The sequence below is a fragment of the Aspergillus brasiliensis genome, assembly GCF_001889945.1.
Source record: "Aspergillus brasiliensis CBS 101740 unplaced genomic scaffold ASPBRscaffold_5, whole genome shotgun sequence".
NCBI classification, from domain to species: domain Eukaryota; kingdom Fungi; phylum Ascomycota; class Eurotiomycetes; order Eurotiales; family Aspergillaceae; genus Aspergillus; species Aspergillus brasiliensis.
This window is the reverse complement of record NW_027137446.1, coordinates 661,118-689,029: the sequence shown is the minus strand read 5'-3', so window position 1 is coordinate 689,029 and position 27,912 is coordinate 661,118. Positions and strand designations below refer to the sequence as shown.

Below are 27,912 nucleotides of genomic sequence, written 5' to 3'. Positions count from 1 at the left end.
GGGGGGGGGGGGGGCAAGAATTCTCTTACGTGATCTATCTAGGCCAAACTCAAACTTGAGTGCTGATGGACAGTCCGCAGTCCACTTCTCGTTTTTGACTTCCTTCAATGTAGAATATTTCGCTAGTCGATATACCCCTGTCAGGAGGCTTGCAACATCTGGGAAGCTAGGCACGTTTTCGATGGTCCGGTTGTTGCCGTCTTTTATGATATATTGATTCGAATCAGAACTCAATGTGTAATTGCAGAAGGCGTTCTGTGTTTTCGCAATTGTTGCGAAGCAGCATTTATCCACTTCGTCGATGGCCTTTGAGTCATGCGCCAGAGAGCCGACAAGGCGGACTTTGATTGTGCTATCGACGGGATACTTGCACTGGACTGCCTGATATCCGCGACTGTACTCAACACCAGATTTGTTGACGTCTCTTGCATAGCACGCAAGGGGCTGGACTCTGTAGATCTTCAACCTAGCTACTGCGTTTGATTCCGTAAATTCCACGGCGTCCCAGGGGTAGACTAGAAATTCCGCATCCTCTACCATTCCCATGACTGAGCCGGCTTCAAGCCGGATGTATGTTGCGCCATAGAAGTGCTCTTCGGTGACTGGTATGCTCGCAACATCAGGGCTTTCCTGGAATCGCAAGAAGACACGTCGTTGATTACCCGAGAATTCGGGATTTTGTTGAAGCTTCATTGGCAACGACTTCATTCCGCTCATGATCCGCCGGAACAGCATGCCATAAGTAGGGGGCGAAGTCCCAGCCGATTGGAGCGCTTCAAGCATGACCTTGGATAGGACACCACGACCCCCCTGTTCCAATGCCTTTTGATTAGCCCGGCAGGCTGCGAATCGCTCGTAGTGTTGTGGCTGTTCTAGCCAGTCTGTCATCTTCTTCTCATTGGCCGCATAGAAGTCCGAGTGGGTAAATAGTTGCTGGAGTTCGATCGGGGTTTTCATCAAGTCCAGCGGCAGATCTCTAAACTCCTCGAATTCCCTTGAAGTGCCCTCCTCCTCATCGTCTCCGCGTGTGGCTCCTCCGGAATAACAACAGTCAAGAACAATAGTCACCATGAGACCAGCTTCTGTCATTTGATGCAATAACCAGCCTAGTTCGACATCTCGCAGGAAATTGCCTCCACAGCGGATGTCACAGGGTATCAATGATTCGTCATGAGCCCTTTCTCCCTTGACCTTTGGCCACAGTGTAGGTGCACGTCCCCCGTGTCCTGAGTAATGGATAAACACTTGATCGCCAGATTTGCATTCTGTCAGAATAGCTTTCAGCGCACCGATGATATTCGCGGTTGAAGCACGGAGCTCCGGAGCCTCTACGGGCTCAGTAGCCCCTTCAGGTGGCGTGCTGGAGGTGAACTTCCTGATTTGATGGGGTGGTATATGCAGGGTGGACTGCAGGTAGTTGTCCAGAGCAGTGACATCCTGAACACATCCCTTAAGATTTCCACCCTTGAAGTCGTGATCTACGTGGACTGCTGGCTGGTAAAAATCAACTCCAATTAGCAGAAACCGCGAAGTAGTAGTAGGCATTGCGATGAAGTGGTAGTCAAAGACTTCTTCGTATTGGTCAAGCGATGCAACTGTTGGTGGGTAACAGATCCCATGCTGTACTCCAAGCAGGTAATCCCCTCGACCCGACTTTTTATCTCTCAATATTGCGAGCACCCAGCGGATGCCTCGTCTATCGGGTCGAATTTGCCTCATCTCTTGGGTATGAATGCAGGAGTAGGAAGGCTCGACCCCTAGGGGCTTTTGCCCCTTTCAGCTGGTTTCTATACTGGTGTGTGAAGTTGGTGCTCCACTTCTGAACGACCATTTATATCATGCCAGCTCAACCCAACTGCGGGGAAATGCAGAGATAACGCAGATCGGGAAGATGGAGAGTGGAAGAGAGGTGAAGTTGTTGGTTGTTTGTTGTTTGTTGTTTGTTGTGGAGTCTCACTAAATGAAGTATTGGACGGTGGACTTCAGGGTGGGGGAGAAGCTTGATATCTGAAATCGATCGCATTATGCAGCTTTTCGCGAATCGGTCAACAGAGGAAGAATAGACAGTATGCTCCTTCTTCTCTCTCAAGTATTATAAAAGCTTTCATGTCGACAGCCGTTGGAGTCTGAGTTGTAACCTCTCCCTCCCTACCCCGCACTGGCTACACAGCCTTGATTTGATATCATCGAGCTTCAACGTCAATTGTACCAAAGATGGCCCGCAAACTGCGCACCTTACAGTTCCCGCTTGCGAGCGTGGGATCCTCATCGTCGTCCTCCTCGTCTGCCAGTAAACCGGGTGTTCTTGTGAATCCCGTGTTGTCGCACTGGGGTCTATTGGTACAATTCTGTTCCATTTCCACCAAGAAATTAGCCCCCTGCTGACCATATCGGACAGGTTGGTGAAACGGACCTGCTGGTCGAGATTATGGCAAAGGCAGGAAAATCCAAATGGGCCCCATTGCTGGAACTTCATGTCAGCGAGCCTATCAGCAAGGATGCCATAAAGGAGCGGAAGGGGGAGTTCAAATGGGGAATATTCAACCTACCTGACACGGAATTTGCAAACTGGCGAATCGTCGATGCTGGTAAGTAGGCAACCTAGTCAAAACCAACGATTCTTTTACTGACGTAGCCGAACATAGCCAAAAGGATAGTGAACTCGAAAAAATACTACAACCTCGCGACTTATAATTGCCAGAGCTTTGTGAAGGACTTAGTCAAGGCGATTACTCCTTCGAGTTTCTGGAACACTGCAGGGGATATAGTGAGCAGGATTCCCCTTCTTGGACCCTTCTTACGGGATGACGGAAGCGAGGCTGCTTCTATTGACAGGGCAGCAGTTGAAGCCGGGATCATCGCAGAACTTGATATTCTGTACGGACTTAAGGAGCGCTGGCTGACCGGACCGAATGTAACCACATACACTCCGGAGATCGGTCCGGATGAGCCTGAGCCGCCCCAGATTGACGCCCGCTTCACTTTGGAGGAGCAGCCATATATGCCCGGCGGGAAGGCCGAGGAACTGTCTGAATTCGGAGTTGTATACGACTCGGTTGATCACCCCGTATTCGAGGTTGCTCGCATCCCAGTTCCTGACAGTCCAGATCAGTTGACGCAGTCCGACAAGGCAAAGCTGAAGATTGCGGAAGCTTTGGTTGGGACGAAGCCAAACTGAATAAGGGTCCTCCAGCCCTTGCAGTGCCGGTTGTGGCTTGAAACAGCCTTTTGCGTTCATTTTGATCTGCATCAACCAAGATCTGCTTCCGTTGCCTAGACACTATGTAAGGACGGTACATGGTAATAGCAGAATGGAGCATTTCATATTGATCATGAGGAAGTCTTCCATTTGGGTTAATGAGTATTACTTTGGTTTCAAGTTTGCATTTAGTTGAAACAAACTCAAAATGTCAATATTGCAGTAGCATAGCATATTCCGTCAATGAAAACTAGATTGGTGACTTATACCTCCAAAATTAACAGTCCAATTTGACATATAAAGAAGCAGCAATCTATATTCCAAGGCCAGGTTAAGTCCTTTCCTTGCTCCGTAATAATATCATCGTGATTTTGAGCTATCAGCGGCAGTAAAGTTGTGTAGGCAACACTTTGCTAAGCAGATGGTGAATAAACCTCTACCTTGAACCAAGGAAACCTGATTCAAGGGAGAGTATACTCATGTATCCCTTGTATTCCCACAACAGGATATTACTTATGATCATGTGGTAGTCACCTGATGATCAGCAGATCTCAGTATCTCCCAAGATCGAACCTCGCACTTCCATATCCCAGCCGTGGAACCCTTCATGCCAAGGTCATCATTCAACCCAGTAGTGGCTACTTAACATTAAATATGAGCCAAAATCTACTACAGTACCTTTCCGTCGCCCTCCCAACGATTCCAATCGGCCGTACTGCACCGTCTCCCAACGACCCCAACCCCCATTATAGTGCAGATAATATCACCCAGATCCAATCTTGGACAGAATTCAATTACTCTACAATAATCGAACACTATGGCACCATGCTAAATTCGAAACAAATCCGCTGTGATCCATTCTCATCTCCTCCAGCTTCTATACAAAGCGAACCTTACTTCCGTGCCCGTGTCGCAGAGTTAGTTATGCCTCGAGTCAGACGTGCACTACGTGCTGGATTCGAGCAACTTACTCCCGAATTACAAGCCCGTCGACTCTCACCCGTTACATTTGATGGAGGAAGCGCGGCTGCCATAATCGATGACTTCCGACCTGATACTGCTTACGTGGTCGTCGGAAGTGAACTTTGGGGCTCTAATCGAGCACCGGGTACGCTGAATGTATCGTGGAAGTGGCAGTCTTGCTGGCGAAGCTCTACAGATTCATTACTCCACGGAGAGTACAAGCAAGCTTTGTCTCAGGTCAATTTTTATATGAATCAGCATACCGCCAGGCATGGGTTCATCCTAACGAACACGGAGCTTGTTGCTGTTAAGCAACTGGACAGAAGTGGCCGCTTGGCTGTCTCTACGGCGATCCCGTGGACGGCTGGAGGGGAAGGACAGCTGTCTGTGCTTTTGGCACTATGGTATATTGGTATGCTTGCAGCAGAGGATGAGAATTGGACTTTGAATGTTTGAAATAAGATTTGAGGAATAATATGTGCAACTGGTGACCCAGTATAGCATGCATATGTATAGAATCTACGTCCTGATGCTGTCAGTGTGTCATCTTTTGGGTTTTATAAATTAATCTTCGCGCAACGTTTATTCAACCGAGAAAAAATGGAACAAGGGATCCCAGGATTAAATAGTAGGTCAAAGATAATATCACACGTCTCTCCCTATCACCAGCAAGCCCATCTAAGTCAACGAGTGGGATCCCTAGACGATCTTATAATATACACGTCATATCAACTCTATCATAGAAACAAGTTGTGTCTCAAGTCAGGGTGTAACCACCGTCAACGCGGAGATCCGCTCCCGTAACATAGCGGGAAGCATCACTTAGGAGAAAGGTCACAGCACCCATCAGGTCCTCCGGGGTGCCCATCTTGCCGGTGGGAATGAGGGAGATCCACTTGTCGCGGAGCTCAGGATTCTCCTCGAGGATTTTCCGAGTACTAGGATACATTAGCATACTTGCAGCAAATGAATGTTACCAATACTCACAGCGCCGTCAGCATATATCCGGGACTGATGCAGTTAACGCGAATATCATGTCGGGCCCACTCAACGGCGAAGGAGGAAGCAAGGTGACGAACAGCAGCTTTTGCTGCATTGTAGGGAGCTTGAGGCTGGGGAACGTTAACGATAGTACCGGACATGCTACCTATCATTACAATGCTGCCCGGTGCCTTGCGCTCCATGAGATGCTTGGCGACTCCCGTAGCGAATAAGTAGGTGCCATCCACATTGACACCCCATAATTTCTGCATCCGATCGTAGGGGTAGGATATAGCATCGAAGTTCTCAGTAAACCCAGCAGATGTGACTAGGTGATCGATCTTGCCGTGCTTCTCGATGACTTCTGCAATGGCGTTGTTCACAGACTCGGGGTTGGAAACGTCGGCGTAATGAGCGGTGACGGTAGGCAGTCTTGCGGGAGTATTAGTGCCTAATTTCGTTCCCCTAGGATATGGTGAACATACTGATCGGGCTCGAGACCTGGGTTCTCCTTCTGGAACTGCTCCACGAGCTTCGCGGCCTGATCCTGCGCTTCCTCCCCTAGACTTGTGTCAATGATCTACACGATCGTCCTCATATGCTCAGTACGTACTGTTCAAGTCAACAATAGCCAGATCTGATCCCGAAGCCACAATTGCCTGAGACATGGTTAATCCCAGGCCGCGAGCACCACCAGTGACAAGCGTAACCCTGTTCTCGAGGGAGAATTGAGCCAATGTACGCTTGAAATGCATCCCGCCACGACCCTGGACGATTGGAGACCGAGGCATGTTCTCGTCATCGGGGTATTCGAATTTGACATTCTCATCAGTACGGGCAAAACGACCTTCTGTCTCGCCCAATGTACCCTCAGGGGCCTTGGTGGTTGCTGTCAGGAAGGGGTCCTTCTTGATATCATCCTCTTTATTGGAACGGAAAGCTGTGGAGGAGAGCGAGCGGACAGAGGATTTGAAGATTGGTCGTTCCGTAGCTACCAACCCAGCGGGGCGTGATGATTGAGAAAGTGCCTTGGCAGCTTGACGGACAATGGTGAACTTGAACATTGTGTACGCGAAGATGATCTATGCAAAGTTTATTGAATTGGCATCAATGGTGGTCAATTTCAACGAACGGAGTGATGGTCGAGTAAATCATATGCTTTAGGATAGGATCGAGGAGATATGATTTCCGGCTTACCTTTCAAGAATGACACAAAAGGAGATGGACACAGAAGGTATGATGAAGCCCACCTTTAGTCCAGGCAAATGGAACTGAGGAAGCTTTAAAGGACAAAAAGTTCCCTGGTCGACAGAGGCAACTTGTCCACGCGGCGGCAAATCAGGGGAACACAGAGATAAGAAAAGAAAAGTCAAAAAGAATTCCAAGCAGTACCTCTTGGGGCACGAAGAAGCAGGACATCCATGATGGTAATGAAAGAAGCTGGCCCAGAACCAGCACCACTGCGCATTGCAGTGAGACTGGGGATCCGCCAAGGACAGCGAGGAGAAACAAGTCAGATCAGCCTGGCTGTCAGGAAAGTATAGTGACAGTGTGTTTCTTGCATCCAAGATACGTCAGGCGCCGATACAGCCAGGGCCAGGCCCCAATCGCCATGCAGTGATCGGATGCTGATCTGCTCCCCGAGTGGAGCTGCAAGCTTCCTTTGCCGTCCGCGTGACTCGCCAGTCGCCTCTACGCCACTGCTATCACACCGTATCAGGTATCAGCCAGCTTATTTCGAGGTTCTTTGACCTTCTATGTCTCTCCATGACCTCCATACCTTAGTGGTGTTCACTATATTGTCAACCACAGTATAGATTCTACTTTCTGCCAACAACGTTAACCGGGCGAAGTCCTGAAGCTCCCGAGCTAGCATTGGGTTCTGGCTGTCAATACGGGTGATGCGAGATGTCAAACTCAATTCGTCAGGCCACGAGACGCTACTCAATTACCGGCATGCCTTATACTTTACCGTATCTATTTCAGTGGGTCATTAATCTTACCTGACCACCTGACCAATGTTTCAACCTTCATGTTATTATTGAGTTTGGGTAGTGGTACCCTATACTAAGGATCAGGAACACTGGCCATATGCTTCAACGCCAGTATTAATCCATGGTTGGGACTGAACTTACTCTGAAAGTTTAGTACCCGACACAACACCATTCTGTGCGTACTTTCTGGCTGCCTGAACGCGAGTACATCGCCCGTAAAACCCTCTACATAGATAGTAAAAAGTACTACTCTTCAGTGGCAAGCAAAAACAAGAAACTAGTCCATGCATACATTTTATCCCAGTTTTCCAGCAGTGATACCGAAAATTGCCACGCTGCTGCACGAAAAAAACCATGTTGGCAGTGCAGTGGCCCAAACTTGGCCTGATCTGATCTGACCTGGCTCGTCCCCAAACAACTGCCCACTGTTTCGTAAATACGGCCCCCACCTCCAATTACTCCCGATATAAACCATAGATCCTTATATAAATATGTTAACAGGTCAATGACCATTTTTCTATCCAGTATGTACAAAATAGTCTACCTGTCTCGGTCGTTTGGTTCAAGGATTGGATACGCTAACAGATGGGTCATGGGTGGGTAAGGTGTGGGGACTGGCGGGTCGGGGATCGCAGCTAGCTTTATTTAGGGTCCATCTCTGATGTTTAGACTTTAGACTCTAGAACTGCACAATCCTACTATGTAGAATGCGATTCGTGTTTTATTTGATGCGTTGTATGCGTGGTGTGGATGCAAAAGAGAGGGTATACAAAATCCGTATGCAAGTAGTCAGATCGCTGCGCATGTCAGATTGTCCGCCTTAAAAAGGTTGCACAAAATATATATCCGGGTTACTACATGTCATGACGGCAGTAACCCCCTACAACATATCCAAGTCCTCGATGTACATGCCACAAAGCTTCCGGCTGCTACTCACACCAACTTTGTCATAGTTGAGCCACGTATTGCTCATTCACCGCCCTCTTCGAATTCAACCAGCGGTGTCCCGCTTTTGCATTGGTCCTGCAAGGTACCTATTAGCAATCGCCAGCCTTCTAGTGAGAATACATAATGACAGCTGGAGTGGGGCAGTGCCTGTGGCCCTAAGAGAGGGTGTCTCTTGACAAGCCGAGTCTGGGCTTTTTAAAATGGCGAGGCTCTGGTCGACCCAGTCTCGGGACGAGGCAGTGATCTCCAGGGATGGCTGGCAGCCAAAACTGGGGGAAGGGTAGGGGCCGCGTGACTTACTCCTGCTTTATGTACCACCTTGGAAATGGTGCCCCTCTGCGGGCTGCGGATGACTGTTTCCATCTTCATACTCTCGATCACCACCAGTGGCTGATCCTTTTCTACCACATCGCCTGCCTCGACCTCCACACGCAGCACCTTGCACGGCATCGGTGCGAGAACGCTGTTCGTGACGTCCTTCATTCCCAACGCCTTCTCCATCCACTTGGCCCGTGGAATCGTCAAACGGTATTGAGTTCCCCGTTGAAAAGCGATGATCGTGTCCTCATCGCGGATGACCGTTGTGTCCAGGCGGGTGTGAGGAAAGAATGAGGTGACAACTTTCGAAGCTGGGTCGCGGTGGCTTACAACTTGCTCGAATGAATGGCCTCCAACATCAACGTTGAATGTGTCATCACCCGTCTGTTGCACCCTAATGTCAAATTTGGAGTCGCTCTTTGTCCCTGGTGTTAGTTCGGCAAGCGAGATCTGTCGTGCCTGGTATCCTGGCCCAAAGCCCATGGCAGAACCTTCGAAGTTGGCTTGTGTTCCACTTCCCAGGTTCGAATCGTGATGAAGACAGGCCAGAGCCACCTGGGCCAACACCTCCGGCTCAATCGCCTCCCTAGTGAATAGCTCCTCGCGATGTTTCTCGATGTAGCCGGTCTCCACATTACCGCTAATAAAATCGGGACTTCTGCAGACAGTTTTCAAGAACTCAATGTTCGTGATTGGGCCCGCCACTTCATACTCCTCTAACGCAGCTGCAAGTTTGCGAATCGCCTCTTCACGAGTGTTTCCTCGCACAATCAATTTTGCGATCATGGGATCATAATGTGCCGAGACATCGTCGCCTGCGACGAAGCCCGCGTCGATCCTCACATCATCAGTAGCGGCGGGAGTACGGACATGGAGCAAAGTGCCGGAGTCTGGAATGAATCCCTGGTCAGGGTTCTCGGCGTAAATCCTAGCTTCGATAGCATGACCGCGGGTAGCCATGAAAGCCTCCACATCTTCCTGGGTCAAGGGAAGTGGGGCGCCTTCCGCGATCTTGAGCTGCCAGTGCACAAGATCTTGACCGGTAACCATTTCGGTGACGGGGTGCTCCACCTGGAGTCTAGTGTTCATCTCCATGAAGAAGAACTCACCAGTATCGTTGTCGAAGATGAACTCAACGGTACCAGCACCCTCGTAGCCAACAGCCAACGCGGCAGATCGGGCTTTTGCCCAGATATCTTTTCTTGTCGCTTCGGGAAGGTGCGGAGCAGGGGACTCCTCAAGGATCTTCTGGTGTCTTCTCTGTATACTACAATCCCGCTCTCCCAGAGCCACAGAATTTCCATGCTTGTCTGCAAAGACTTGCACTTCAATGTGTCGTGGTGTGGTAATGTACTTCTCCACCAGTACGTGATCATCCCCGAAAGAATTCATGGCCTCCGATTTTGCAGACTGCAGCTGTGCCTGAAAGTCGGCTTTGGTATGAGCGATGCGCATTCCTTTGCCGCCGCCGCCCTTGATCGCCTTGATCAGCACGGGGTACTTAATTTTGTCGGCCTCGGCTTCCAGGAAGTTGACATCCTGGTTGTCGCCATGATAACCGGGTACGCACGGCACTCCAGCAGCGGTCATGATTTTCTTAGATTGACTGTATGGCCGTTAGCCTTTTCTCACAAGTGTATGTTTATTATGTTACCTCTTGTCACCCATGTCTTCGATAGCCTTCCAAGGAGGTCCAATGAAGACCAATCCAGCTTCCGTACATTTCCGTGCAAATGCCGCATTCTCACTCAGCTGATACGGTCGGAGAGATTAGTATCTTCGCAGCCTGTGTGTAACAGACAGCACTCACAAAGCCGTAACCGGGGTGTATCCCTTGGCAACCTTCCTTCTTGGCGATCTCAATGATTCTATCTCCGTCGAGGTAAGCGGAGACAGATCCCAGATTGAAGGCAAATGGCGAGCTGAGCGCATGCTGAGCCTTGCTATCCGGGTCCGTGTAGAGCGTCGTTACTCGGATTCCGTGTTGAGCAGCGGTCCGTCCAACACGACTGCAGCAGATCACCCAACGTTAGTACTCACTGTCAACAAAACTAACAGGGAAAGTTCCCTCAGAGCTCAGACGCACAGTGCAATCTCTCCTCGATTTGCAATCAGAATCGAATCCAGTGATTTCTGAGCCTTGGGCGTCGTGGCGGACACGGTGGAGGCCGCTCTTCTGAACCTTCGAACTACCGGCGGCCCCAGGCGGGACGAAGTGCGGAGAAGAGAGGAGAGCGGCATTGTAAGAGCGGCGGCTGATCAGTTGAGTGCCACGAAAGATGATCCAACACCACAGGATAATGGCAAGTTCATAAAGCAGCTTGCATGTTCAAAAGTACGAGTGACCAGGATATGGAAAGAAACCAAGCTCCCCCAGCCGAGCTTCTTGTACGGCGCTGCAATGCATCCCTTGAGCCGACGCAAAGCGCCAGCTGCGGGGAAGCAGCGGGCACGTGACGTGAGATCCACCTGCCGGTTTTTTCAAGATTCCAGCCAGCCAGACAGACCATTGCATAACGCCCTGCGCCGTGCCTGAGAAGTGGCTTTAGATCTGCGCTTCGAGTTTACATAGCCTTAATTGTGTTTGGGAGTGATCGCCTATTGTAGCGCGTTCCATTGAACCTTCTACTGGACTTTCTGACTCCGTTCGCTGTGTTGTGCGAGTCGTTCTTTTGCCTATTCATTCGCTATCGACCACATCCCCGATTCTGCTTACATTCTCACCACCCTCACCACATTGAGACTTTCTGACATCGACAACCATGTCCGACGACGAGGACTTTTACGATGAATATGACGAAGACATCTTCTGGGTAGAAGAACCCGACCCAACTGTCGCTGTACGTCTCTACCCCCTTTTTATGTCCAACCTCTTCTACTTCTTTTTCACTCCAATCTCTCCGAACTTACCCAGATATTAACCCGGAAACACACTATAGGACGATCTCGCCGCGACAGCAACCGCAACAAATGACTTGATCTTCTATGACGATCCGGCTCTCGAAGCTGAAGAATTCTTCAGCGACTGGGACGATCTCTCCGACGATTACTATGACCAAGACCCCACCGCAGTCCGTCGCCAACGTGCTCTCAACGCCCTTCTAGCCCAAAAGACCCTCTCAGCGGGTATTCCGCCCACGAAACGCAACTGGAAACACCCCTCCAAGGGTTTGTTTGATGTCGCGGCATTCCAGGGCGTAGTGTGGAAAAGCCCTGCTGACGACGTGAAAATTGCGCTGCATGAGCCAGGTGAGGGGGAGAAGGTCGCTTTGTTAAAGAATTGGCGGGAGGTATTCCGGAATTCGAATCCCGCGATTGGGAGAACTAGAGTTAGGAAAGAGGCCGTGGGACGGAGAGGAATTGGTGCACCGGGAGATGTGGTGGATTTGTATGGTGATGAGGATGTAGAGGCAGACGAGGGCGAGGAGGCAGATATTGAGGATGGAGTGGAGGTGGAAATGTCAAATGGACAGAGCAATGGTGCGCTGGAAGACGTGCCTGCTGCTGGCGGTGACACGGACATGGTTGAGACTGAAAATACGGAAGGTACTCAGGACCTTCCCGATGGTATAAAGCCGTCTGACTCTCTTGAGGTCCCAAAGTCGAAACCAAACGGTGTCGCTGCTGCACCGGCAGACAAGCCAGCCACAAGAGGCCGGAAGCGCAAGGCTGAAGACGAAAGCGAACCTGTCCCTGAAGCAACCAGTAAGACGAGATCGAAACGCGTCGCAACCCAGAAAGTCGGCGAAGCAAAGGTCCCGAACCCCGCGCCTTCGGGTCCTGTGCGGAGGTCGGCCAGAAACAAGAAGTAATTGATTCCACTGTGTATAGAAATGAGTACATGAGAACACGAACATACAACTTGTTACATGCATGGTATCTAACGCATAGATAGTAGTCAATCCAGATATGTGATGGATCAGGTAGGTCTTGCTGGTATATTTAACACGTCGTCATGCGATCAACAGATCTGGCCTATGCAAATTCCCGATTAAAGGCACGTCCGATCACCATGCGTCTGATCTCGCTCGTCCCAGCTCCAATCTCATACAACTTCGCATCGCGCAGTAACCGTCCCGCAGGAATCTCATTGATGTACCCATTTCCACCCATCAGCTGGATTGCATCAAGCGCACACTCCGTCGCCCGTTCCGCTGCATAGAGAATCGCGCCGGCACAATCCTGCGTCCGGATCAGGGCCCCAGATCCCTCCGCAGCCGAGTTGTCAATCTGTCGCGCTGTGGCGTAGGTGTAGGCGCGAGAGGCAGCAAGCTTGGTATACATGTCTGCTAGCTTGCCCTGGATCAACTGGTTGTGGGCGATGGGCATGCCGAATTGCTTGCGGACGTGGGTGTAAGGGAGGACGAGGTCGAGGGCAGCTTGCATGATACTGTTATGCGTTAGTGGTGTTGGTGGACGATGAATGGAAGGCAAGAAGAATTTGGAGGACCTACCCCAACGGACCAGCGCTAAGAACAAGACGCTCTAGATCCAAGCCCTCCATTAGAACCTTGACGCCGCGGTTGACTTCCCCGAGGACATTCTCTTTCGGCACGAAAACATCTTCGAAGACAAGCTCGCCGGTGTTAGATCCACGCATGCCTAGTTTGTCTAGTTTGCGGGCGCAGGAGAATCCCTTGAATGTCTTTTCTACTACAAAGGCTGTGATGCCCTTGGAGGCTTTCTCGGGTTCGGTCTTTGCGTAGACGACGATGTAGTCTGCGTCGGGGCCCTTTATCGTTCGTGTTTGGTTAGCTCTGGTGTTCTGTTGGAATGGAGAAGATGCAATGCAAGCTCACGTTGGTGATCCACATCTTGGTCCCGTTCAATAGCCACCCACCGTCAACGGCCTTGGCTGTTGTCTTCATGCTGACCACATCTGAACCTGCAGAGTGCTCAGACATCGCTAGGGCGCCGACCTTTTCACCTGATAGGAGACCAGGAAGGAATCGCTCCTTCTGCTCGGGTGATCCGTTTAGGGAGAGCTGGTTGACGCAGAGCTGGGAGTGTGCGGCGTAGGAAAGGGCAATGCTTCCTATTTGAGATAGTTTAGATTATCGTTGGCCAGAAATCCAATGGGAGGAGGAAGCCATACCAGAGGCGCGACTGATCTCTTCCATAACGACGCAGTGAGCCTGGTATCCCATCCCTAGCCCACCATATTCTTCATTGGCTGTGATACCAAGGAACCTGATGGTGTCAGAATTGATAGTACTAAATCGCAAATACTCCAAGCACTCACCCAGCTTCACCCAGTTTCTTCCACATCTCTGCCGGAAACTCATTTTGGGCGTCAGTCTGCGCGGCGACCTCTTCGGGAATTTCACGCCCTTGATTCGCAAACAGCAGTTAGTATAGCTCAATCAAGACATTTTGCAAGCCAGACTACACACGTGTAAATTCCTGTACACGCTCCCGAAGCTCTAGCAGATCCTCCTCTGTGGGAGGCACAAAGTCCTTGGGGTGCTTCGTCACCAACGTGCGAAGTGCGGGGGGCTGGATGAGGGGTTTCCTCCACCGAGCGAGTGTCCGGGAGGACTGGCGCACGAAGAATGGGAGTTTCTGCATTGTAGCCATAGTTCTGAGCATACAGTGTAAAGTAATTGATGAATCTCTTTGACTTGAAAGACAAAATTGAGATTAAGAGAGGAGAAAAGAACAGCTAGGAAGGGCGGAATTGATCATGCATCCTCGGATGACGGCGTGCATACTAGTTGATCAACACGGGGGATGAGCACGGTTACCCGCGGCAATCGTCGCCGCCTTTCTCCGCACTCTTCAAGACAGGCAAAGTCACCTGCAGCTGGCCTGCTTCGACCATTTCGGCGTCTGCAATTGTCTTCCTCCATTCCTGACTACAATAATACCTCGTGCACTTCCTCCGGCTTGGAGCGGCCATGGTATATTCTGCATATAAGGCATATCCCCCGAAAATACGCTCTTGTCCACGCCCCGAGTATCCCCAGATCATCTACCTACCACGTCCCCGCAATGCGTGCTCCGTCTCCGCTCCTGCGGAGCTTGCGATCCAAACAACCCGCCCTTCCCTCCCGCTGTCTACCCGTGCGACAACGCTCAACGAGAACTTCTATTCTTACATTCTCTAGATCCGTGGCCAGCTACACGCATCCTCATCATGCATCCGCCATATCGGCGCTCCCCACTGCTGTGGACACCTCGTCCTCGGATTTCAAGGAGAACGCCCAGCAAATGCAGGAGCTCCTCGACCGAATGGCCAGTCTCCACGGAACAATTTCCCAGGGAGGGCCGCAGAAAGCCAAAGACAAACATATTGCAAGAGGGAAGATGCTTCCTCGCGACAGAGTCACCGCTTTGATCGACCCAGGCACCTCGTTCCTGGAGCTCTCTCCGCTCGCCGGCCACGATGTCTACTCTGAAGACGTCCCAGCAGGTGGCATCATAACGGGCATTGGAACAGTCGAAGGTGTCACCTGTATGATTGTTGCCAATGACAGCACGGTCAAGGGAGGCACATACTACCCTATCACGGTCAAAAAGCACCTCCGTGCACAGGCAATTGCTCAAGAAAACAAACTTCCCTGCCTGTACCTTGTGGACTCCGGTGGTGCCAACCTTCCCCACCAAGCAGATGTTTTTCCGGACAAGGAACACTTTGGCCGCATTTTCTTTAACCAGGCCCGCATGAGTTCCTTGGGCATCCCACAGATATCCGTCGTCATGGGCCCCTGCACCGCCGGTGGGGCCTACGTTCCCGCCATGAGCGACGAGACCATCATCGTCGAGAATCAAGGCACGATCTTCTTGGCTGGGCCTCCCCTTGTCAAAGCTGCTACAGGGGAGGAAGTGTCCGCCGAGGACCTTGGTGGAGGTCATCTCCATAGCACAATCTCAGGTGTAACAGACTATCTTGCTGTTGACGATGCGCATGCCATTGTTCTTGCCCGGAGGTCCATTTCCAACCTTAACTACCCAAAAACAAATATTCCTTTGAAGGATATCTCCAGCGATACCATAAAGGAACCACTTTATGATCCAGCAGAGCTGAACGGCATTGTGGGTACAAATCTTCGGCGTCAGATTCCCGTTCACGAAGTCATCGCCCGTATCGTCGACGGCAGTGAGTTTGCAGAATTCAAGCGCGACTACGGCACGACCCTTGTCACCGGCTTTGCTCGTATCTTTGGGCATCAGGTCGGCATTGTAGCCAACAACGGTATCCTGTTCTCTGAGTCCTCCCTGAAAGGAGCGCACTTTATCGAGCTCTGCGCACAACGCAAAATCCCTCTGGTCTTCCTCCAGAACATTTCTGGCTTCATGGTCGGCGCAGATGCCGAAAAGGGCGGTATCGCAAAGAATGGCGCGAAGCTGGTTACGGCCGTAGCCTGCGCAGACGTCCCTAAGTTCACAGTCGTATTCGGTTCCAGCGCTGGCGCGGGCAACTATGGAATGTGGTAAGTTCTCAATCAACCCTCTTCATCTTCCTTTTACCCTGTACTTACTGTGTTGCAGTGGTCGTGCTTACTCCCCACGTCTTTTGTTCATGTGGCCCAATGCCAAGATCGGTGTCATGGGCTCGGAGCAGCTCTCTGCTGTCATGGAAGCTGTAGGACGGACAGCAGATCCGGACCTCAAGGCTCGGATTGATCGCGAATCGGAGGCGGTCTTTTCCTCCGCACGACTGTGGGATGATGGTGTCATTCCCCCTGCACAGACCAGACGATTCCTTGGTCTGGGACTGGCGGCCGCTGTGGGTGGAAAGGTAGATGCTGATGTGCAGACTCGTTTTGGGGTGTTCCGGATGTGAATTGGTTAGTTAAAATACGATAGGATACGAAATATGCATAAGCGACCAAATTCGATGTGTTAGCTTCTGTCCTATACTGCGGCCTTGAAAATAGCGAAGTGTGCTGTTGGCCCTCGCAATGTAGCAATTTATTCTTCTGAAGTGATGTTCGATTAGCTATTAGTACTCACGCGATTTTCAATTGGGCAAGCCTATTCGGAAAAGAACTACCATGATAACTTGAACAAATATCAACATGAATGTGACCTATAGACTTCCTCTATGTGCGTTGGGTTTCCTTTCCTACATTACGTTCCAATCGAATTAGCAACTCATTGCCAATCCGAATGTTCATTGCACGAATTATCGATATTATACTGAAGTTGATTATTGGTCGTTGAAGTTGTAGATCATGTGGTTCAGTGACTGCCTCAGCACTCTGGCCTCACCACAGCCGTGACAATTGCAAACACAACAGTCACGACATAGTATCATCAATAAAACGAATAAATTGAAGTTCTCCTGTTCGGAGGACTGTATCTGTCACTACTATCATGATGTCCATGGCCGTATGCTTCGGTGCTTGCCAATGATGTTTCAGATGCAGATGTCATGGCAAAGCTCACAATCCACCAGCAGGTTTTCACATCCATTCATCCGGCGCTGTGACAATCAGGAGAAGCAAGCTAACTGATGAGGAATCTCACTAATAGACCCGCTGTATGGTTTGCCAAAGGTTATTGGTGCATCTGACATCCCCATACTCAGGACCTGATATACGCTGTACTCTTCATCCTATGTCAAGAATTGTGAATACAGGAGTCGGCTAGCAGCTCCAGCAAGAGCTCTTTCGTCCAATACAATCCTGTATTATCAGCTTAGTTCTCACTACGTGGTCTGACAACTTCCTGTGTCCTTGCTCCGGGTGTCCGTGATCCTATGGACGATGGAGGGCTAGAAGCTCACAGCCACCTTATATCCACTTACCTACACTTCAACCCATATTGAAGCAAATCAGGCAGCAGCGGTACTGGGCTATAAGAGAAGGGCGTCTGTCGATTGCATCCCAGATCTTCATCCTGAGTCCTCATTCAACACAGCTTCTATTCACATCCCATATCATTCGCAAGATGTCATCCTACCCTGAGAATGTCGGCATCAAGGCCATGGAGATTTATGTCCCAGCTCAGGTAGTTCAATCCTTCCTCTCATACGAGTCTGTTCGAGTGCCTAATCAAACAGTGTCTGGATCAAACCCTCTTCGAGAAACACCAAGGTGTCTCAGCCGGCAAGTACACCATCGGACTGGGCCTCCAGTGCATGAACTACTGCACCGATAGAGAAGGTATACTTCATTCAAATCATACTATATCCATGTCTTTCAAGTAACCAGAAGTCCAACTAACCAACCGCTCAGATGTCTGTTCTCTAGCTCTAACAGCCGTGTCCTCCCTCCTCCGGAAATACAGCATTGATCCCAACTCAATCGGACGTCTTGAAGTAGGCACTGAATCCCTAATTGACAAGGCCAAGTCCATCAAGTCCGTCCTTACAACCCTCTTCGAGCCCTCTGGAAACACAAGCATCGAAGGCATTGATACTATTCACGCCTGCTACGGCGGGACCAATGCCCTGTTTAACGCCATAAACTGGGTAGAATCCAGGTCCTGGGACGGCCGAGACGCCATCGTAGTGGCATCCGACATTGCCCTGTACAAGGAGACTTCTACCCGTCCTACAGGTGGCGCAGGTTGCGTTGCCATGCTCGTGGGTCCCAACGCACTCCTCTCCCTAGACCACAGCATCCGAGGCGTCTACATGACACACACATACGACTTCTACAAACCAGACCTCAAAGCGGAGTTCCCTCTTGTCAATGGCCATGAATCAATCACTTGCTATATCCGTGCCCTGGACGGATGCCATAAGGACCTTCTCCGGCGCAGAAGCAAGAGCACCAGGACCGTTGAGAATGTCCTCGACCTCTTCGACTACATGGCCTTTCATACTCCAAACTGCAAGCTAGTCAGCAAGTCTTACGGCCGACTCAAATACAACGACCTCCTACATCAAGCAAGCTCGAACCCAGACGCAGACTTGACCGGGATCCCGCCTGAGCTCCGCGCCCTGAGCTACGAAGACTCCCTCAAAGACAAGAATCTTGAGAAAGCCCTCGTAGCTCTGACAAAAGACCAGTTCAAGAAGCGGATTGAGCCATGCATCACCGCCCCTTCATTATGCGGAAACATGTACACCGGCAGTCTCTATTGCTCACTTATCAGCCTGATCAGTAACATCGATCTAGCTACTGCAGAAGGGAAAATTATTGGCATGTTTAGCGTAAGTCACATCCTCTTGCCCAAATGGATCTACCTCTGCATCAGTACTAACATAACGATATGAATAAAGTACGGCAGCGGCCTAGCAAGCACCCTCTTCGCCCTCAAAGTAACAGGCGACCTAGCCCCCATGGTCAAGAAAATCGATCTCATGAACCGCCTGAAGCAGAGACATGTCGCTACGCCAGAGGAATATGAAGAGGTAAGCTAATAGAAATATAACACATTTTCGATTCTTCGATAAATGACGGACTCGTTGCCATATACTAATACATTGAAAATCCAGGCCTGCGCCCTCCGACTGAAAGCCTACGGAAGCAACAACTACACTCCCTCTGGGGACATCGCTTCCCTGGCACCGGGGACATACTACTTGGAGAAGATTGATGAAGAGTATCGGCGGACGTATGCTGTTAAAGCTTGATCCTGGGATCACCAATATGAGGGAGTGATCATTTGCTGAGGCCTTCTTTCCTTGGCGAAGCTTTATGCTGTATCTTGTTTCATGGAAACATCTTCAGGTGATGGATAATTCAATGAATTGAATGGATATTGGGAGATAGTAGTTAATACCGTAATTAGACGATATCAATGTCAATCACAGTAGTTAATAGCTGCTTCCCCGCTCAATACCTCATGTCAAAGACAACATCAATACCACTCTCTTCATACCTCACAAACCTAAAAACAAAGCGAAGAGTATTCCAAGCAATAATGGCCACTTCATCTCACCGACATTGTTCATTTTCGGAAGGAGTCACCTTTCTTATACTGCAATGCTTAATGCTAGAAGAGCATAATAGAGCTACCAAGCTGTTTGACCAGTTCATTGGATATTTTAAGCCCTTATAGACATCTCAATAGCAGTATAGAACCGCCCTTATCTCTATAATTGTTGGGCCTACATCGTTCTATTAGACGTATATTTTATCGTAGTGCTGCGGGCGAGTATACTGATAAGTTAATTCATGGAATGAATGATGTGGAAAGAGGAGAGGCTCCGATGGATCCAGTCGCATTGCCGATTATGTGCTTTTTAAGACTTCCAACCGAAACCGAATTTTAGCCGATGCTTAGACAGAAGCGTCATGAAAGGAGAGAAGAAAGAAAGAATAGAGAATAAGAATACCATTTTGTACTAAAAATAGTTGCTATGACTGATGAAGATATATAGAATAGTAATTGGATTTATCATCAGGGAATTATTTGTTATCATGAAATTTATCATAACTCTTGAGTACTTACTAGAGGTATAACTTTATAATGTTAAGCAAGTATGAAAGGATGATATCATAGATCATGTACTACTACTTGGGCGGTAGCTAGAAGCTGGGGTTTATAAACAGAGAACGCAGCTGTTTTTGGTTTTAGTGGTGGGTATTTTCAGTTGAATTTACTGATCCTCAGGCACATCCTAGTTGTTATAGACCTATGTACATACCCCAATCACTACATTACATCACTTGCCTGGTTATTAATAGTACAATTACTGTAAGCAAATCTGTCCCAGACATATTCTTGCCTCTCATCAAAAAATGCAGTGTACAAGCTATATAAGAGCAACACAGTAGCGGAAAAGCAACGCATCTACTTTTTAACAGATTGACCTCGACTCGTCTCTCTCCCTTTCGCTGTGGAAGAATCTATCCAATTCCGCTCCGGCTTCTTCTCTCTAGCAGTCAATCTCCAGAAAGCAAGAAAGATACAAAGAATAAGAGCAAGCCTCGCTGTTTACATTTGCACAAGAAAAACATCCAAAACGGTAGTCAAAAGAGAAAAGAATTTTTACACTTTTCCATTCCTCCGGCGTAAAAGTCACAGATGTAATAATGTAGAACATAGCAATAGGAGAGAAAAACAAGTATGAGAAACAGAATATTCGAGGCTATAAGTCACATATATCTATCGTGGGAGCACGTGGACAGGCGTATGATGAAACATGGCATAGGATAAGGTCAGGTAGGGGTTGGGTGAATAAGTAGTAGTAAGTAAGTAATAGTAGTAGGTGTTTCGACATTAGACAGGCTTTGTAGACGGGGTATGTGCAGTGTGCAGTGGGTAAGTCATGTGCGTAATGGTGAGCGATGTAAGATAGTAAGTGGTTAGGGGGCTAGCCCATGCGCTTGCTGTCGTTCATTTGGTGGTATGTTCGTCGTGTCGGGAAAAAGGTCGCACTTAGAAATCATTATAGGATCACGCAAGGTCCTTTACGCCGGGTCTGGCGCTTTTTGTCCTTTCGACGGTCCTGCCGATTGCCTTCCCGTTTGCGATCTGAGTCAGAGCTCTTCGAGTTGCCTTGCAGGTCCTTTCGGATGATCTGTCGACAGAGGTCAATGAAGACTTCGTTAACGTTGGCTCGTCGACGGGCCGAGGTTTCGTAGTAGGGGGCGTTTCCCCAGGTTTGAGAGAGAGCGAAGGCGCGCGCGCGTGGCACAGCGCGGTCCTCTTCCAGGTCGGACTTGTTGCCTACAATGACAATGGGGACTTTCTCATCCTCCTTGATGCGGATTATTTGCTCGCGTAGTTCGGATAACTCGTTCAGTGAGGACATGCTCGTGATGGAGAACACGAGCAGAAACCCTTGGCCTTGTTTCATGTACAACTCTCTGGAATGCGATCCAACGTCAGCATGAGGCCCAGAATGGCAACAGTTGAAGGCGCCCCAAAAGGCTGGGCGGGAGAAAGGGGTCCTGTATGGGTGTCTTCTTTACCTCATGGCCGCTAAGAGAACGTTAGTACGAGAGAACTCAGATGCGATCTTGTTCACGCAGACTTACTGAACTGTTCTGTTCCTGCAGTGTCCAGTCTGGATACAACAGTCAGCTATCTCTATCCGTAGTGATGTAATTGGCGCTGTGGAATCAATTCGCTGCGCACAACACATACATTTCCAGAATACATTGCCGACCCTAGAATCATCAGTGATTATTCTCAGACAAAGTCGAAGCCGAACTCACATCCACGTCGATCTGCTTCCGGTACGAATCCTCGATTGTAGGGTCATAGCTCTCGATCCAGACATTTTGCACGAATTGAGCTAATCCAGCATCAGCAACCATGGCAGAGAACTCGGCAAAGATATGCGAAGAGCAGCATACCAGTGAGACAGCTCTTTCCCACACCTCCTATTGCGCCGACAACGACCGATGGTCAGCGGTGAAACATTTCTTGTTGTATGTCACAGAAGTATGCACCCACCAGCACCTAAAACGACGATATGGTATTCCCGCCTGTTGAAAGCCCAGTATGTTAGCGACTGCGGCGACCTCCGATCGATCATTGTAGGATAGGTAGTCCGGGGCGGAGCTTACTGTGGCCGCATTGGAACGGTAGCCGCGTATTCGGCGATTGAAAGAGTATGATTCGAGGTAAAAGTGAAAGAGTCGACTCCGATAGGTTTCCGGTAACGTCTGAGCCAACAATTATATCGTCTGATCCTGGGGCGGAATCAGTGGTCGAAGCTGGAACGTCGACTAAACCCAATGCGAAGGCTGCGACAGATAAGGGTTGTTCCTCGGTGAGGGTATCGAGTAGACGGTGGGTTCAGGTTCAATGCGCGCCGATGATTTGAACTGAATTAAGCAAATTGGGGGGGATTGGGGAGAAAGAGAGAGAGAAGGAGGTGGACTGGACTCCCTTTGAGGGGGGCGGGCGGGGAGGAAGTGCTGGGAGAGCAAGGGCAGCAACACGCGATCCGTTACATCGGTCTCAATGCCAATCAATTCCCGACCAATTCCCCGGGAGCTGGCAGGATGGAAGCGCCAGAAGAAGGGACGGTCTGAAGCAAGGCCGCGGGTATGAGGTGGAGAAAGGAGGAAAGGTAGGGAAGGATAGCTGCTGTCGACAGATCGGTCGGGTGACTTTCGGGGGAGACTAGATTAAAGAGAGAGAGAGGATGAGTGAGTGAGTGAGAGAGAGCCAGACAAGCAGAGCAGTAACTAGTTAGCAGAGCAGCAGTAGCAGAGGCTAAGTCAGCGAACACGGACTGGTTCGGTTTGTGGGGAGGACAGGAAAAGGATCGGTTCCATTGAAGAGCAGCAGAGAAGAACGTCGAATTTGGCTTACCGACAAGGACAACAGACGATATGATGCAATAACGGCCTAACGGAGAGACGATCAAATCAATTGCTTCTGTTTTTCTTTTCTTGGTTTTGTCTTTTTCCTAATCCCTGAAGTCCCCGTTGCAGAACTGCACGAGAGGGAAAAGCAAAAAAAGTCAAAAAAAAGGCACGGCAGGGTCTCTCCCCAATTTGCGGCGGTGAGCCTCGAATCCAACGGCGATTTGTTGTGCGGCCGCTCTTTTAAAACCTTAAGCCCCTAGTACAGTCGAGGTTAGCATCTGGCGATGGGGGAGGTTCTGGTTGATTTTCTGGGACCCGATGATCCAGAACGAAAAGAGTCAGTGGTAGCGCAGGTGTTGTGTTTGTTATAAGCTAGACGGGGAAGATGACCCCCATCTCGACGGGCATCACATTACTCCCATTGGGAAGAGGGAGACACACAGAGAGAGTGAGAGAGAGGCAGAAGGGGCAGAAGGAGTAACAACACCATCATTTTTGCTCGAGTCTGAGATCAGATCGTATCAGCCTCTCTCTATTCTCTTTCTCTTTCCATCATCCCCTGCTCTTTCGCCCCCCCTCCTCTCCCCCTACTCCCTCCCTCCGATTCGGCAGGAAACCGTAGACCGTAGAATGATCACTGCGGATGGGGGCAGAAAACCCAGCGCATCCATCCTCCCTCAAGAAGGGGGGCGCGGCATGGCTTGGCCAATAATTGAATCTCGCGCCCTCCTCCCCTTATCCCCTGATCCGATGGATTTCTTTTCTTCTTCTCGAATGGTTGAGAAAGTGCATCATTTTTGCCCCCCTCGAGATCTGCAGCCCCGATGAGCTCAGCAGAGCCTCGCAGATTGGGGTGTGGCATGTTTGAATGGGAAAGAGAGGGAGGTGTGTGTGTGTGGATCAATAGAATTGGGAGGGTGTGGGTGGTGATGGAGAATCAGATGGGGATGACATGATGGATGATAGAAGCTGAAACGATTATTCTCTCTTACCTTACCTCGAACACTCAGCTTCACATGCACTCAGCCCGGGTTCCAACAGCTAGTACGGATAATGTCTCAGAAACAAGGAAACGGGGAATTCATCTGAAGGCTAGTAACCGCTGCAAGGATGAGAAAAGATAGACAGACCCCCGGGCAGACAGGCCATGGCGACTACTGATCAATAAATATGAACTGAATGTGCTATCTAACCAGAAACTAGCAATAGTGCAGAGTGCTTCCTACACACACTCACACTCATACACCCTCTATCTCTCACCTCCTCTCTATCTAACTACTGAACTCTTGAACATCACGCAAAAGTCCCAAACCCACATCCGCCATGCCCCGAAGACAAGCACAATGATCGATCTCCCCCCTCTCATAACAATGATGTTTCTCTCTCCAACACCCTCGCAAAAGAACCTCTCCATACGATGTCATGCAAGTCATCCATCTAAGCCCCCAAAAAATTACCTGTCAGCAGCGAGGAAGCCAATAGCCAGACATCGCCTTCCTAAAGTAAAACAGAAGAGAGGGAGAAAAGACAAAAAAAAAAAAAACAAAAGGACATCGGGATGTGCCCGATTCCAGGAACCGGAAGCAGATTCCGACGCCAACTCAATTCCACTCGACATTTAGTTTGCCAGGGACGGAATCACCCCCGAGACTAAGCGGGAGGCACATTGGCTGCTCATCAGCACTAGACTTGAAACCACTTGGTAAACTGGATTGCTAAGTGCTGACTGGATCGATTGAGTCCACCTGCGAAGAACTTAGACAAAAAAAAGTACGGACCACCACAACCGGACATCCGGTCTTCAAATTCCGAGAGGCAGGCTGTCTGTCTGTCTGTCTGCCTATCATTAACTTATAATTATATGTAATCTATATTGGACTGATGTGCACGCGCATTGTTGGTGCGCTAGGGCATCAGACCACCCCAATCCCCATCGCATAACCACCTGACCGGGAGGGGGGTAAGTAGAGCATGATGGGAGCCAAGCTGATGTGTCACATTGGGATGATTATGTCCTGGGGGTTGCGCTGCGCAAACATTGGTTCGAGTCGTGCTCGGTTGCTGAAAAGTGCGGATGTGATGGAGACGCGTTGGTCTATGCATCACATGTGGATGTGAGGCGTCGGGGACGGGAAGAGCAAGACCAGACCCGAGACTGGCCCGTCTCCCTGCATATGGATCTGAAGAAAAGCGCTGCTCGATACATATGACGTATGTCATTGAAGTACGGAGTACCATGGATCTATCTAGGCAACGAAGTAGTGTTGAAGTATCGATGAAGGGCACTGAAGGCACCCGGACTGCTTTGCTTTGCTTTGTGCTGGTGAGATGATTGGTGGTGTCGAGGTTATATTAGACGGTGATATACTCCGTAGTGTGCTGTACAAGTAACAATCAAGGCTATACAAACATCTTCATAGGCAAACAACTATACAAAGTAAGGCGAACAATGGTCTTTGTCCTTCGCATCGTAATCTGCTTGGGCAGTCAGATCCGCGAGTCGAAAAACGCAAGCTGTCAAACTTGGCGATGATGCGTATGAATCCCCCTCAAGATTATGCGTGTCTTCATTGGTGCAAAACCGGGTACTTCATGTCGGTACATATGTGCCCGCGGCACCATTAACCTTCTCCAGCAATGCCCCTTTCTGATTCTCGGAGCTGTATCGCTCTAGTGCTTCGAAGACATGGTTGAATACCAATTGGTCCACATCACGCGCCCATAAGAAATCTAAATGCTCATACTGCGGGATTTCCTTCGCCACGGTCCCGCGAGGGAGCTCGGACAACATCACGCTAATATCAACAAGACTATCGCTACCACCATACAACAAGACAATGGGTGTCTTGATGTTCTTCGTCGGGTACTTGACCGGCTTGTAAAATCGCTCACTGGCCACAATACTGAGCGGGGCGTGGATTTCGTCATCATAAAACTGGAAATTCCGGTGTCGAATAATCTGGAACCAATGGACGACCGACTTGGTGCTAGTGAAGGAAAACAGATGCAGGTACCCTGCCAGCTTCTGCCAGCGGCTGATGTTCTTGCACCTCCAATTGAACAGGCCGCGAAGTGACGTGTCAATGATCCAAACAAAGATAGGCGGGTAGAGAATGGTCTGCCACATCGTCGTCGAGCTAAGGATGCTGCGTCTGCCAAACAGCAGAAACAGGAAGTTCGGCGAAGCCTTCATGAGCGAATCCACGAGATGATTGGGAAGGCCTGTCGGGGCCATTGCCGGCGCGAGAGCCACAAAGACATCGATCTTCTGATTGAGCAATGGATGAATGGACAGTGTCGCAAATGCCTGCGCCGTTCCCTGTGAGAATCCCACGTATGACAGGGAGGGCTGCCCTGTCACTTCCAGGATATACTTGATGCTGTCGGGAATATCATGGAACGAGAACTGATCGATCGAAAAGTCCCAGAACTCGTTCGACAAGGGCGAATGCTTGACGGACTTCTTCGAGTACTTGTTCCCTCTGTTATTCCCCAGCCACACGTCATAGCCCCTTTCGACCAACTGAAACGGAAGGCATCGCTGCTCCTCCGACAGACAGATCCAGACTTCACTGCACATCATGAGACCATGGTGGAGATAGACGACCTTCTTCTTGATGCTCCCTTCGCCCTGGTTGACCTTCATTCCCTCCTCGCCCTTCCGATAGGGCAATCGGTGCAGACCAAGCAGATAGCCATCCCCTGTCTGAACGATGTGTTCCTCCGCCTCATACCCGAACAGCGCGCATATATCCGTGAAGTCCGACGCCAGAGCAACCGAGGTAGCAACCTTCTCTTCTTTACCGCGCTTAGCGGGGTCATCGGGAGGAATAAACGCGTTGAAGATATTCTTGGATCGATCGTAACAGAACCTAATGATAGGTTCAGCTGCGCCAGTTAGCCCTTGCCCCTTTACATAGAACACACCTCCACAGCCAACACTCTCAAAGATTCACACTACTTACGCAGACAAAACGTGATAATATGTATGACCCATTCCAGCAACACCAAGATCAACGACCCAAACAGAGCCAAATATTCGAACCAAAACAGCCGACCAATAACCGGAACGCGCGCCATGATCGATAAGACCAAACCTCCTATTATCATGAAAGGGATGAACGGTTCGTTCGCGAATCAATCACGTATATTATTTATCACCGATAGTAGCAGTAATGAACCATAATGCGCCGAAGCAATGCTTCAATGACCCCAGACCGCATGATTATAGGAAAAGGAAAAGAGGATAAATCAAGCGGGAACAAGCAGCAAGTCATGTTCACGGACCCAGACGTCATGGGGGCCCTTTTCTTCATGTGATGGCTTACCTAATCCGGGGCAGATGCCGTTGGGTTGAGTTTGTTTTCCGATTCCAGCAAATTATCTCCAGCAGATTGTCCGCCGCAGACCGGTGTTGTTCCTGCTTGTCATTTGGCTGAGCGAAGTTCGGCCCTTTACTGTTTTGCCAAAATGCCGAGTTCCTGCCAAGAGATCAGTATGTTGTCACCCTCTTATGTCCCCCCTGATTCATTTTACACTTAGTCTTGAATTGGCCGGTTGGATGTTTGACGCATCCGCCAACGGAGATCAAGATCACCACCACATCGTTCCCCCCAGCTCCAGCTCCAGCTCCAGCTCCGATGGACACTGACTAACCAATCTTATTTCCCGGGTAAAATCAGGAAATGCTCTGGCGCAATGTCTCCAAGAATCAGACTGCATCATGGTCCAACGGCGCTCACCCCGCGAATGTCTGAGTGAGCCGTATGTCGACGAACTTCCCATGCGATGCCAGCAATTGCGGAAGGGGTTCAGCGAGTGCAAGTGAGTCATGACCGATTATCTACTCCGAATCTATCCACACTCAAGGTCCTCGGAGCACTAACAATCCGCCTTTCCTTCAGACGTGGTCTAATCGACATGCGCAAGCGGTTCCGCGGAAATCAGCCCATCTCGGTATCGACAACGGAAGGCGGCAGCTCGAACCAGTCCCAGCAACTATATGCAGGAAAGCCAGCGTTTGAGACGGTCAAGGAGATTAGCGGTAATGAGGTGCAGATGGATCCGGAGAAGACTCGTGGTCTGTGAAGTGTTATATCTGGTGCATCCTGAGTAATGGGTGACACAAGACTGATTTACCTTGCGCCCACTTGTAACATCACATTGTGCTTTTGTTGTTCTTTCGCTGGCATTTGGCTTGGAGTTTGGATGATTGATTCATTGGTTGACTGTTGGGACTACTTCACTCACGTACCCATACCCTGATGATTGTGTATGGTTGTTGGGTATGGGTATTTACTACCATACTATACGATTAGATTGTACATATGCAGTTGATGGGTCG

At 49.7% G+C, this 27,912-nt stretch overlaps 14 protein-coding genes across 14 annotated transcripts in view; 7 read left to right on the top strand and 7 right to left on the bottom strand.

The window, feature by feature from the left end:
• The window catches only part of ASPBRDRAFT_543120 (uncharacterized protein), a 2,792-nt gene extending 826 nt beyond the window's left edge, over window positions 1-1,966 (bottom strand). The window contains exon 1 of the mRNA XM_067627211.1: window positions 30-1,966. Coding sequence (XP_067479769.1) covers window positions 30-1,719 — 1,690 coding nt within the window. The 5' untranslated portion in view covers window positions 1,720-1,966. The remainder of the gene's footprint in view (window positions 1-29) is intronic.
• Window position 1,967: 1 nt separating this feature from the next.
• On the top strand, window positions 1,968-2,941 carry ASPBRDRAFT_543085 (uncharacterized protein). The gene is made up of 4 exons (XM_067627209.1): window positions 1,968-2,340; window positions 2,399-2,588; window positions 2,646-2,767; window positions 2,844-2,941. The coding sequence occupies exons 1-4, from the start codon at window positions 2,215-2,217 to the stop codon at window positions 2,901-2,903; spliced, it is 498 nt and encodes a 165-aa protein (XP_067479768.1). The 5' UTR covers window positions 1,968-2,214; the 3' UTR covers window positions 2,904-2,941.
• A 912-nt stretch (window positions 2,942-3,853) lies between these two features.
• ASPBRDRAFT_123218 (uncharacterized protein) lies at window positions 3,854-4,618 on the top strand (the record flags this gene model as incomplete). Its single annotated transcript, XM_067617580.1, has 1 exon — window positions 3,854-4,618. The coding sequence occupies one exon, from the start codon at window positions 3,854-3,856 to the stop codon at window positions 4,616-4,618; it is 765 nt and encodes a 254-aa protein (XP_067479767.1).
• Window positions 4,619-4,919: 301 nt separating this feature from the next.
• On the bottom strand, window positions 4,920-6,207 carry ASPBRDRAFT_29471 (putative D-arabinitol dehydrogenase ArbD; the record flags this gene model as incomplete). Its single annotated transcript, XM_067622662.1, has 4 exons — window positions 4,920-5,100; window positions 5,150-5,608; window positions 5,629-5,704; window positions 5,757-6,207. The coding sequence occupies 4 exons, from the start codon at window positions 6,205-6,207 to the stop codon at window positions 4,920-4,922; spliced, it is 1,167 nt and encodes a 388-aa protein (XP_067479766.1).
• A 366-nt stretch (window positions 6,208-6,573) lies between these two features.
• Window positions 6,574-7,045, top strand: ASPBRDRAFT_54345 (uncharacterized protein; the record flags this gene model as incomplete). The annotated part of the gene is made up of 3 exons (XM_067627216.1): window positions 6,574-6,655; window positions 6,722-6,828; window positions 6,956-7,045. The coding sequence occupies 3 exons, from the start codon at window positions 6,574-6,576 to the stop codon at window positions 7,043-7,045; spliced, it is 279 nt and encodes a 92-aa protein (XP_067479765.1).
• Window positions 7,046-7,737: 692 nt separating this feature from the next.
• Window positions 7,738-10,784, bottom strand: ASPBRDRAFT_42219 (uncharacterized protein). Its single transcript, XM_067624757.1, has 5 exons — window positions 10,490-10,784; window positions 10,214-10,412; window positions 10,058-10,155; window positions 8,386-10,009; window positions 7,738-8,160 (listed from the first exon to the last, which is right to left on the bottom strand). The coding sequence occupies exons 1-5, from the start codon at window positions 10,642-10,644 to the stop codon at window positions 8,107-8,109; spliced, it is 2,130 nt and encodes a 709-aa protein (XP_067479764.1). The 5' UTR covers window positions 10,645-10,784; the 3' UTR covers window positions 7,738-8,106.
• Window positions 10,785-11,165: 381 nt separating this feature from the next.
• Window positions 11,166-12,215, top strand: ASPBRDRAFT_195210 (uncharacterized protein; the record flags this gene model as incomplete). The annotated part of the gene is made up of 2 exons (XM_067620844.1): window positions 11,166-11,243; window positions 11,343-12,215. 2 exons carry the CDS (start codon window positions 11,166-11,168, stop codon window positions 12,213-12,215), a joined length of 951 nt encoding a protein of 316 aa, XP_067479763.1.
• ASPBRDRAFT_42216 (isovaleryl-CoA dehydrogenase) lies at window positions 12,003-14,073 on the bottom strand. Its single transcript, XM_067624756.1, has 6 exons — window positions 13,797-14,073; window positions 13,646-13,733; window positions 13,499-13,593; window positions 13,203-13,438; window positions 12,858-13,135; window positions 12,003-12,793 (listed from the first exon to the last, which is right to left on the bottom strand). The coding sequence occupies exons 1-6, from the start codon at window positions 13,978-13,980 to the stop codon at window positions 12,379-12,381; spliced, it is 1,296 nt and encodes a 431-aa protein (XP_067479762.1). The 5' UTR covers window positions 13,981-14,073; the 3' UTR covers window positions 12,003-12,378.
• A 321-nt stretch (window positions 14,074-14,394) lies between these two features.
• On the top strand, window positions 14,395-16,189 carry ASPBRDRAFT_29467 (putative 3-methylcrotonyl-CoA carboxylase, beta subunit (MccB); the record flags this gene model as incomplete). The annotated part of the gene is made up of 2 exons (XM_067622661.1): window positions 14,395-15,836; window positions 15,895-16,189. The coding sequence occupies 2 exons, from the start codon at window positions 14,395-14,397 to the stop codon at window positions 16,187-16,189; spliced, it is 1,737 nt and encodes a 578-aa protein (XP_067479761.1).
• A 1,109-nt stretch (window positions 16,190-17,298) lies between these two features.
• On the top strand, window positions 17,299-18,931 carry ASPBRDRAFT_123329 (uncharacterized protein; the record flags this gene model as incomplete). Its single annotated transcript, XM_067617590.1, has 5 exons — window positions 17,299-17,358; window positions 17,411-17,513; window positions 17,586-18,508; window positions 18,578-18,709; window positions 18,794-18,931. The coding sequence occupies 5 exons, from the start codon at window positions 17,299-17,301 to the stop codon at window positions 18,929-18,931; spliced, it is 1,356 nt and encodes a 451-aa protein (XP_067479760.1).
• A 1,761-nt stretch (window positions 18,932-20,692) lies between these two features.
• On the bottom strand, window positions 20,693-21,829 carry ASPBRDRAFT_54339 (putative RAS small monomeric GTPase (Rsr1); the record flags this gene model as incomplete). Its single annotated transcript, XM_067627215.1, has 7 exons — window positions 20,693-21,111; window positions 21,285-21,313; window positions 21,394-21,416; window positions 21,465-21,544; window positions 21,606-21,632; window positions 21,706-21,737; window positions 21,819-21,829. The coding sequence occupies 7 exons, from the start codon at window positions 21,827-21,829 to the stop codon at window positions 20,693-20,695; spliced, it is 621 nt and encodes a 206-aa protein (XP_067479759.1).
• Window positions 21,830-24,331: 2,502 nt separating this feature from the next.
• On the bottom strand, window positions 24,332-24,982 carry ASPBRDRAFT_541725 (uncharacterized protein). The gene has a single exon (XM_067627187.1). It carries the CDS (start codon window positions 24,804-24,806, stop codon window positions 24,474-24,476), a length of 333 nt encoding a protein of 110 aa, XP_067479758.1. The 5' UTR covers window positions 24,807-24,982; the 3' UTR covers window positions 24,332-24,473.
• A 176-nt stretch (window positions 24,983-25,158) lies between these two features.
• On the bottom strand, window positions 25,159-26,648 carry ASPBRDRAFT_124006 (sterol esterase; the record flags this gene model as incomplete). Its single annotated transcript, XM_067617656.1, has 2 exons — window positions 25,159-26,456; window positions 26,534-26,648. The coding sequence occupies 2 exons, from the start codon at window positions 26,646-26,648 to the stop codon at window positions 25,159-25,161; spliced, it is 1,413 nt and encodes a 470-aa protein (XP_067479757.1).
• A 337-nt stretch (window positions 26,649-26,985) lies between these two features.
• ASPBRDRAFT_42210 (PET191 family protein) lies at window positions 26,986-27,802 on the top strand. The gene is made up of 3 exons (XM_067624754.1): window positions 26,986-27,063; window positions 27,251-27,392; window positions 27,473-27,802. Exons 1-3 carry the CDS (start codon window positions 27,039-27,041, stop codon window positions 27,654-27,656), a joined length of 351 nt encoding a protein of 116 aa, XP_067479756.1. The 5' UTR covers window positions 26,986-27,038; the 3' UTR covers window positions 27,657-27,802.
• Window positions 27,803-27,912: the final 110 nt, after the last annotated feature.